Source organism: Schistocerca piceifrons, chromosome X, assembly GCF_021461385.2.
Source record: "Schistocerca piceifrons isolate TAMUIC-IGC-003096 chromosome X, iqSchPice1.1, whole genome shotgun sequence".
Lineage (NCBI taxonomy): Eukaryota > Metazoa > Arthropoda > Insecta > Orthoptera > Acrididae > Schistocerca > Schistocerca piceifrons.
Window position 1 is genome coordinate 677,113,239 of NC_060149.1, and position 10,584 is coordinate 677,123,822.

The following is a 10,584-nucleotide window of genomic DNA, read 5'->3' on the forward strand; positions in this document are numbered from 1 at the left end:
AAGACGAATCGATCCGTAAAAGGCCACGCCATAGTGAGAATGAGAAATTTGTTTGGCAAAAACATGATTTCAGTCCCTCACTTCATGCATTTGATGACTCACCTTCAGCACATAATTGCCAACTAGCGCCTGATTCAAACGTTCCATCCTTTTTCATGCTATTTCTATCAGAAGATCTGTTGAAATTTATAGCACTTGAAACAAACCGATTTTTCACTTTCACCAAGGCAAATACGTCGGAATCAGTTCGTTCTCGACTATCCACCTGAAAAAATACAGGTTTCGAGGAAATGTATAGCTTCATTGGTATTTGGCTCCTCATGGCTCGTGTTAAAAAGTTGAGAATAAAGGAATATTGGTCCAGAGGTGTACTTTTACATTTTCGTGACAACTCGGCCAATCTCGGAGATGACAGTTCGTTTAAAATTAGGAAAATAATTGATACAGTTCGTGTGGCGTTCCGCAGTGCATTTAATCCATACAGAAAACTCTGTGTCGATGAAAGCCTATTATTGTCCAAAGGTCGCTTATCTTTTAAGCAATACATTTCTTCAAAACGAAGTATATTTGGAATGAAAACATTCGTGTTGTGCGACTGTAAAATTGCTTACGTCGTGGATTTCATTGTATACACAGGTACAACAAAAGAAATTGAAGTCCATAATTTGGGGAAATCTGGTAATATTGTGGCAACACTAATGAAGCCATACCTTGAACTTGGACATACCCAGTATGTCGACAATTGGTGTACATGTCCATCCTTGTTCCTCTGGCTTCACAACCAGAGAACAGCAGCATGCGGTACTGTACGTAGGAACAGGATCGACTTTCCGAAGCTACAAAAGCAACTGAAACAAGGAGAAATTGAGTTTATGTCAATTGACGCAATGCTTGCCATCAAGTAGTGCCACAAGAGAGAAATGTTCATGCTGACTACCTGGAACACTACGGAAATGCGTGACACGGGAAAGACAAACAGGACGACTGGCGAAAAAGTAATGAAGCCACAATGCGTTGTTGATTACAGTACAAATATGGGAACAGTAGACCACTCCGATATGCTATTAAACTCTGTTGCATCTGTGCGTAAATCTATTAAATGGTACAAAAAGTTTTTTTCATGTTGTGGACCTTTGTGTTCTGAATGCTCATACTCTTCTCAGATCGGTGACAGAGAGCAAAATATCATTAGCAGACTTTCATTTATGTCTGGAACGAGAGCTTGTGGAAAAATTTACTACAGAACGGAGAAGAGATAGGAAAGGAAGACACTCTGATGACGAAAATCCTCTTCGCTTTACTGGGAGGCACTTTCCACATGTCATTCCAAGTGACCAGTCCAAGAAACGCGGACTATGGTGTAGATGTACAGTCTGCTCGAAACAGCTGTGAGTCAAGAAACGAAATATGAGTGCAAAACATGCAATGAACCTTTGTGCGTTGACCCCTTGTTTTGAAACATACCACACAAAGAAGAACTTTTAGCCAAGTTGCTATAGCTGGAAGATGAAATGAAGCCCTTACTTCTGAAAAAATTACTTAAACATTAAAAAAAATTACAAAAATTAAAAAATAATATTTTTAACTTCGCCATTGCCGGTCCAAAGTCCGGATGAGAAAGAAGGATGGGAAATATAACTATGCAAAAAAAAAATCACCGAATTATTTGAGCTTGAAGAGCCTCTCTAGATGAATTACTTTGCTGACAAACACCTTATGTACGAACATGTGAAACATCTAGTCTGTGCTGACAAACCCAGACTGGATGCTTCAAACGTTCGTACAGAAGGTGCAAAAATAAGAACTTAGTACAAATTTATGGATTCTTACATAACTGCTTGGTAGAAGTTAAACCTTAAACTTAGTGCAAATATCATTAATTAAACAAAAAATTCTATCATTATTATTACTACAAAAGTGTAGCCTGAGTTGTGGTAAAAGATATTTATTTAGGTGGCGACTAGTTTCGGGCAAAGCCCATTTTCAAACCACCATGTAAAACAAAAACTGTGACAACCACATCATAGCTGTTAATAGGACCATAGAAGATGGATAGCTATCAATATTCTATGGTTTTATTAACAGCTATAATGTGTTTGTCACATTCCTTTTTGACATGGTTGTTTGAAAATGGGAACTAGTCGCTGCTTAAATAAATATCTTTTACTGCAACTCAGGCTACAATTTCCTAGTAATATTCAGTAACGGATCGCTGTAGTATTTTTCCAGGACTCTGGATTTGCGAAAAAATTCTAGGCCTACACTTGGAAAGGGCGTCTCGGCACACGTTGGTCAGTTGCACACACTCGCCTGTTTCTGAAGCACTAAAGGTCATTAGGAATTAAAGGTGACATTTAATTAGGTAGTTTGGGAACTTGAGTACTTCCTTATCTAATTCTTAAACAAAAATTATAAATCATTGTTTATTTCTACTGTACAGTAACAATTGCGTCCCATATAAAAAGAATTCAGAAACGTTGAAATTTTTTATTTTGAAGTTTCCTTGGGGATTCTTTATTGGGTTAATGTTCACAAAATATAGTGATTAGCTTCAAAAGTGTGTCTCAGCATCCAGACGCTTCCCTCGAAGGTTGTTTGTGGGTGAATTATTGCGCTAGTACAGAAGAACGTCAATGTTTGGTCGTTACGGATTCTACAGCGTTTACATCGTAAGTTGCCTACAAAAATCTGATAATTAAGTATCAGTATGCCAAATAAAACACAGATGTATACTGAGACCTTATGACGATTCTCAATAACTAATTGCAAATCAAAGAAAGCCTTTGATGAGGCGTTACATGTTAGCAGCGTAAGCAGTTTCAATGTACATTAGGTCTGTCGAGCAATTCATCTCCATATTCAAAGCTATGGAATAAGTATCCAGATATCCTGCGTTTATTTGTAACGTCGGCGATCACACTAACTACGAGACTGTCACGACCGCCATGTTCCAGAAATACTCAGGCCAGGGCGTGCGGATAGCTCAGGCAAAAGTCTGCGGAAGTGGCTGCCAGCGCAGATACACGGATTAGACGGCCCCAAGGGCAGGCCTGAGACGGCCAGCCGCACTCGCCGGTGCAGCACTCAAAGGGTTAATGGGATGGAGGTGGTGTTGGTTCAGGTGTTGAGGGATGACTCAGGAGAGAATTGATTCAAAGAGCTTGCTAAACACTGAGAGGAGACGGGTGGGACAGGTGGAGGTGGTATCAGTAGAGTTTGTGTGATTTGAGGAAAAGTGGGATATTAGAGGTTATCCACTGTTCAGGATAGTAGCCTGTGGAGAGGATAGAGGTATAAAAAGTTGCAAGGGTGAATAGAAAGGATACAGACCATTCTTTAAAGTGTTGATAGGTAATGCAGTCGTGACCAGGGGAATGAAGACTGTAATGTTCGGATACAGTATTAATAGTGTCGTACTTGACACAGTCAAGTCGTTTAAATATCTAGGCCTAACGTTGAAAAGCGATATAAGGTGCAACGAGCATGTGAGAACTGTGGCAGGGAAAGCGTATGGTCGACTTCCGTATATTGGGAGAATTTTAGGAAAGAGTGGTTCACCTGTAAAGGAGGCCGCATATAGGGCGCTGATGCGACCTATTCTTGAATACTGCTCGAGTGTTTGGGATCCATACCAGGTCGGACCGAAGGAAGACATCGAAGTAATTCAGAGGCGGGCTGCTACATTTGTTACCAGTAGGTTCGAACAACATGTAAGTGTTATGGAGATGCTTTGAGAACTGAAATGAGAATCTGTGGATGGAAGGCGGAAGTTCCTTTCGAGAAACACAATTGAGAAAATTTAGAGACCCGCATTTGAAGTTGACTGCCGAACGATTCTACTGCCGCCAATATACATGTAGCATAAGGACCATGAAGATAAGATACAATAAATTAAGGTTCATACAAAGGCATACAGATAGTCATTTTACCCTTGCTCTGTTTGCGAGTGGAACTGGAAAGGAAATGATAAGTAGTGGTACAGGGTACCCTCCGCCACGCACCGTATGGTAGCCCGCGGAGTACCTATGTAGGTGCAGATGTAGATGTGTTGTGTTTTCTGTGAAGTACATGTTTTATATCATGTGCTGCGACTGAGCTGTTTAATGCTGTTTGTGCAATGTTGTCGAAATATTGGAGGCTAGGTGCCGGAATTAATTACATTAATAACAATAATAATAATACTAATATGCATGACTTGACTGACAAAAGAAAGACTTACTTTTTTGAATTTTTTTTTGTTTTGTACATAATGAAGTAGAGCTTAAGGCAAGAACAAAAGAATGTATAAGCTTTCACTACTCTCCATCTCGTCAGCCAAATGTTAATATTACTAAAGTTTTATCACTCACCAAGTCTCAGTTTCTGAAACAGAAAAACGGCATAATTTTTCTTATGGAATGTCGTATTCTTCTGTATAGGCCACACAAAAGTTAACATTACTACGTGTTAAACTGCACTGTAGGTACACGTTAAATAGAGAAAACTATTTTGCTGCGTGACTGAAATTGTCTATTTGTAAAGAAAATCCATGTGTCTGTTTTTAAATTGGGCAAATGTCTCAGTCACCCTATGATTCAAATCTTTAGTATGATTCACAAACTTTTTCTCAATTGCAACCGTTGTCAGTGCCGAAAGCTTGTTCTCTGTCATTGTGCTTAGAAGAAAGATTTTTATCCTTTTCATTGTTGAGAAACAACGTTCAGGTTCAACTGTTGTAAGAGGAGTTGTCATAATTATCCTCATTAGTTCACGTAACTGCAGAAATGTATCTAGATCCAAGTTGCTGTCTAGTAGAAGCTGCACCATTGCAACAGCGCCACCTGCATGTTGAAAGTCTTTTCTGCTGTAGAGTACTTCTACACTGAAGAGCCAAAGAAATTGGTACACCTGCCCTGCAAGCATGCAGAAGTGCCTCAACACGACTTGGAATGGACTCGACTGTCTGGAGGAAATGGGCACCACGAATCCTGCAGGGCTGTCCATAAATCTGTAAGAGTACGAAAGGGTGGGGATCTCTTGTGAACAGCACATTTCAAGGCATCCTAGATATGCTCAATAATGTTCATGTTTGGGGAGTTTGGTGGCCAGCGGCAGTGATTAAACTCAGAAGAGTGTTTCTGGAGCCACTCTCTAGCAGCTCTGGACGTGTAGGGTGCCACATTGTCCTGTTGGAATTTCCAAAGTCTGTCAGAAGGCACAATGGACATGAATGGATGCAGGTGATCAGACAGGATGCTTACGTATGTGTCACCTGTCAGAGTCATATCTAGACATATCAGGGGTCCTGTATCACTCTAACTTCACATGCCCCACACGATTACAGAGCCTCCACCAGCCAGCTGACATGCAGGTTCCATAGATTCATGAGGTTGTCTCCATACCCGTACACGTCCATCTGCTTGATATAATTTGAAACGAAACTGCTTCGACCAGGCAATATGTTTCCTGTCATCAACAGTCCAATGTCGGTGTTGACGGGCCCTGGCGAGGCACAAAACTTTGTGTCTGGCAGTCATCAAGGGTACATGAGTGGGCCTTTGGCTCCGAAAGCCCATATAGATGATGTTTCGTTGAATGGTTCACACACTGACACTTGTTGATGGCCCCGTATTGACATTTGCAGCAATTTGCGGAATGGTTGTGCTTCTGTCATGTTGAATGATCGTCTTCAGTCGTCGTTGGTCCTGTTCTTCCAGGATCTTTTTCCGGCCGCAGTGATGTCGGAGATTTGAAGTTTTACCGGATTCCTGATATTCACGGTACACTCGTGAAACGGTAGTACGGAAAAATCCCAACTTCATCGATACCTCGGAGATGCTGTGTTCCATCGCTCGTGCGCCGCTTATAACACCACGTTCAAACTCACTTAAATCCTGATAACCTGCCATTGTCGCAGCAGTAACCGATCTAACAACTGCGCCAGGCGTTGCCAATCGCAGCGTCATATTTTGCCTGTTTCCATATCTCTGAGTACGCTTGCCTATACCAGTCTCTTTGACGCTTCTGTGTAGCCCTGTTCTCAATTGCCGCCTTCGATGACGGTGGGTACATTTCAGCACTAATGTCTAGTTCTCTTTCCGGAAAAATCGTCGAAAATAGAGAAAATGAGCTCACATCTAACAGTTTTGATGCCACAAGGTGATTCGTGAGTTAAAAGTCTTTCATTCATATGACATTATGGCGTCACATACTTTCTTTGCTTCTGCTGCTTTGTTTTCTGATTTTCTTTTCTTCCGAATTTGTTCATCACAAGAGGAGGAAATTTCTTCAATGATATTTCTTACTCCTCTAATCCTACCTTCAAAGTCCAATTTAATATTTTCTAGCGGTTATTCGTTCAAGATTCCGATGTTATGTTTTCCTGAAGAGTATGTCTGCGTGTGGCATGATCCTATGAAAAAATTCTAGCCAAAATAAAAACTCAGGGTTTTTGAAATAGGAAAAGAGGACGTAACTTGCTCGTCTGGTTTTGTCATCTGCACGATCAGAGAGGGTAATTTCTTCTAAACACTCGTTCATCCTTTCCTTGTCTGTGTTGACTGTCTGAATGTTAAACACCCATCTCGAATTGCTGCTATCCGTGGTAGTCTAGTTTGCACAATAAATTGTGTCAAGCACACTTGTTCTGTGTGATGACTGGGAGAAAAAAGCTGGAAAGCCGAGAGATTAGAAAAAGATATTCTAGCAGTTTTTTTTTATAGATGCAGCTTTTTGCAGGACCAGATTAAATTGATGAGTATAGAGGAGAACATAATAAGCCCTAGAATATATCTGCTGAATCCTTGCCTGAACACCGTTAATGCCTCCGCTGATAACAGCAGCAACATCATAGCCTGTGTGATCAGCTTTTCCTTCTTTCCATCTGCATGGTTTTGCAGTTCAGAATTTCTCTCTTTACACCTCCTTAAATAACGTCTCAGTATTCTATGTGTCAGAGTTAAAGAAGCACTCCAATGTCTCCACAACAGAGCCATGAAGTTCGTATCTATACACAATCACCAATTGTTGTATGGTAGGCACATTTGTTGTTCCGTCCGCCATTGTAGCCAAATAATGCGTACTTAAAATTTCTTGCTTTATTATTTCTCTGCATACACTTCAGAAGTTCAGTTTGAACTGTTTTGGATGTACCTTTAAACACAGTTGCAGTCTCTAAGTGTTCCTTCATTGAGCCGTTGGTAGCATTTAACTAAATTTACAAGCCCATGAAACACTCCTGGGTTTTCTAAATCTTCCCTTTCATCGTGACTACATGAAGCTTTCTCAAACACTCTGCAAAATGTTATGCAGTCTATTAACCTGGAGAGGCTATGTCTGTTCCTGACCATTTGCTCGTTATGTTTCTTGACAGACTCTCTGTATACGTTGTCAAGCTCAGTATTGATGTTCACTTTACCAAGCACTTGGATTTCAATTTTCACATTTCTGTGTAAGTGGGCGTTTTGGTGCTTTTTTTTATTTTTTCAGAGAAATGTACATGATCCCTAACACCTGTATTAGTCCATGAATCAACTTCCAGGCTGAAAATTAGACATGGGAAACAATACAGTGCCTGTCTTCCGTTGCACCCACACAACCACTTATGCTTATTGTACACTTCTTTGTTAAATGTTCGCTTGTAGTCAAGCTTATTTGATTTGATTGGTCTGCGGGGCCCTAGTTCCTTTGCAACTAACTTGTCGTGGTAATTCAGTTTCCTGTTAGCTCTTAAAATCGATTCAACAGAGCTCATCTTGACACTGCACAACAAAGCAGATTCACTGTTTAGTGTCCGTACTACCACCCACACAGTACCCAGCCAACTTCAAATAGAAATTAAACTGCCATTTATGCAAATGGTTAAATTCAGTTAGTAAATGTCTACCAAAGTAGTCACCCGACTACAGGTAAATAAAACCAACTAAACAGGTGGACTCTCCTGTTAAGAATACAAAAAGATTCCAATGGTTCAAATGGCTCTGAGCGCTATGGGACTTAACTTCTAAGGTCATCAGTCCCCTAGAACTTAGAACTACTTAAACCTAACTAACCTAAGGACATCACACACATCCATGCCCGCGGCAGGATTCGAACCTGCGACCGTAGCGGTCGCGCGGATCCAGACTGTAGCGCCTAGAACCGCTCGGCCACAAAAAGATTACTTTATGATAAAATAAAAAGCTTAATATACTATAACTCGTTCAAAAATGCACAAACTACCGGTAGGTTTCTTTGTCAGTTTTAAATATAACATTTACTGACGTCCGATTTAATTTTACTCTACATCGAGTGAACTGGTGTGACGAGTGTGCTACCACCTAAGAGGATTTACGACAATTGCCTAGCACGCCATGAAGCATGCACATTGTTTACAGGTCCGTATGTATTTGACCCATAAGCCAATTACATCATGCCATTTGAGCATGCGCAGATGCTCCGTAAAACGTGCACAACTGAAGGTGTGCCTGTGCCCCTGATGCTCAGTTTCACGGAGGCTAGAGGGGTAGTGATATGGCATAGTGCGGTAGATTTAAGTGCCGTATATTTCATATTACTGCATCTTATTACGTTTAACAGCATTCAAAGAAAAATAACGAATAAATCCGTAAGATGTCAAAATTTTGGATGTTCACGTACTCTTGTGCTCTTACACAGCAGTTGCCACTGATCGGACGTTTAACATCTACTACAGACTACTTCCACTGCGGCTCAGATACATTCATCAGATACAAAACAAGAGTTGACAAGACTTGGCTTTCTTGCTCTTCCTTCTCCCTGCAAATCCCTTTCTATTGCAAGAAATTATTGGTGCCTCAATTGGTGCAGCCTGAAAGAGGATGGAAGTGAATAATCATATGCCTGCATTCTACTGCGACTTTGATACTTGGAAAAGAGTAACATGTTGTTCACCAGTAGACTGTGGTCTTCATAATGGCTGCCCTTTTAGCCTCTTTGACCATAGTGTACGTGTCTTTATTGAGATGTTATGCCGCAGAGACTAAAAGTTAAAATATACGTATTGTAATTCATGGGTAAGGGCCGGCCGCTGTGCCCGAGCGGTTCTAGGCGCTTCAGTGCAGAACCGCGCTACCGCTACGGTCGCAGGTTCGAATCCTGCCTCGACCATGGATGTGCGTGATGTCCTTAGGTTAGTTAGGTTTAAGTAGTTCTAAGTCTAGGGGACTGACGACCTCAGATGTTAAGTCCCATAGTGCTTAGAGCCATTTGAACCATGGGTGAGGCTGATTAAATGCTCTTTACTCCACAAAGCACACCCTGAACCATTTTTTGCATTCGCAGACTTCACTGTTACACTCATGATGTTTGTTTCACCGCTCGAATGACTGGCCGAAAAGGCTCGTAGAGGGGCAGTAACAGGCAGATGCGGGACCCTTTCGACCAGCCAGTGCGGCTGCGGTCGCCAGGAAACACTACCTTGTGGGTGCTTTTACCAGATATGTGGAATACCCTGTAAATTAACATACAAATTTCTCAGGGTAGGATATTAGAATCCAGACTGTTCGTAATTCATGTCAATACCTTTCCTTATACTGGCAGTGTTAGTCATGGAAAACATTATCTTTGCTGATGTCGGCAACATTACAGACACTGAAAAACATAAGAAGTTCATAAAGAGAAAATAGATCAACCTGTGAAGGAAATTTGCAATTGATCTACATGCGATAAAGTTGCATTAAACACAAAGAAAATGTATACCTTGAACTTCAGTTTGTAGAGGAAAATGTCATTGTTAAGTTAAATGTAGATGGCACCTGTACAGGTTGCATAATAAACGCAAAATTACTAGGAAAGGATAATGATTTTCGGTTGAAATGATGTGACCAAGTAGAATGTTTGCAAACACAATGCTATCAGCATGTAATTCCCTTAGGATACTGTCACCAGTGTGTAACATTCAGTGTCTTGCAGTTACTTGTACATAAAGTTCATGTGTACACTCATTTCTTAGTTATGTAATTTTTTCTGGAAAGCAATGAACAAATTACAAATCCAGCTTTCAGACTGCAGAATAGGAGATAGAACCATAAGAATAATAGCAAAACATAATATTCAGGCTGATCATTGTAGAAATATGTTTAAAATTGTCAATTTTAATCACACCATCTGACCTTAAATAGGAAACATCATCTAAACTAAGTTTATATTTGCTAAAACAGAATAAACATAAAATTCAAAACAGCATTTTATACACAAAGTTATTGGACAAGTCAGTTAAAAACTTTCCTGTTGAGCAATACATTTTATATAGTGAAGGATTATTTAGAAAACACTGAGTGACCATTTGGTAAAAAGGGACAAAAATAAATAATAAAACAACTTTCTCATTTCATATCAGACTTGTTGTTTGTAATATCCTACACCAATACCCTACAGTGGATACCACTAAGCTGTTATCCTCTTTCTGAACTCAATATCTTACTCATTGTGGAAGGATACTGACTTAGGTTTTAGGTGAGCAAATGGGATATTGCAGAACATTAAATCAAAACTAAACATCATTGTTTATTTTATATGTCATATGAATGCATAGTGTCTCTTTGTCTCTTCTTTCAGACATATCCTAAAGAACAGACACTACACATT

General features: G+C 40.2%; 1 protein-coding gene across 1 annotated transcript; it reads left to right on the top strand.

The window, feature by feature from the left end:
* Positions 1-290: 290 nt before the first annotated feature.
* On the top strand, positions 291-905 carry LOC124722601 (piggyBac transposable element-derived protein 4-like). Its single transcript, XM_047247742.1, has one exon. The coding sequence runs from the start codon at positions 291-293 to the stop codon at positions 903-905; it is 615 nt and encodes a 204-aa protein (XP_047103698.1).
* The last annotated feature ends 9,679 nt before the right edge of the window (positions 906-10,584 follow it).

Bases quoted from the DNA above. Each gene is read 5' to 3' on its own strand.
- LOC124722601 (XM_047247742.1), top strand. From the start codon at position 291: ATGTATAGCTTCATTGGTATTTGGCTCCTCATGGCTCGTGTTAAAAAG.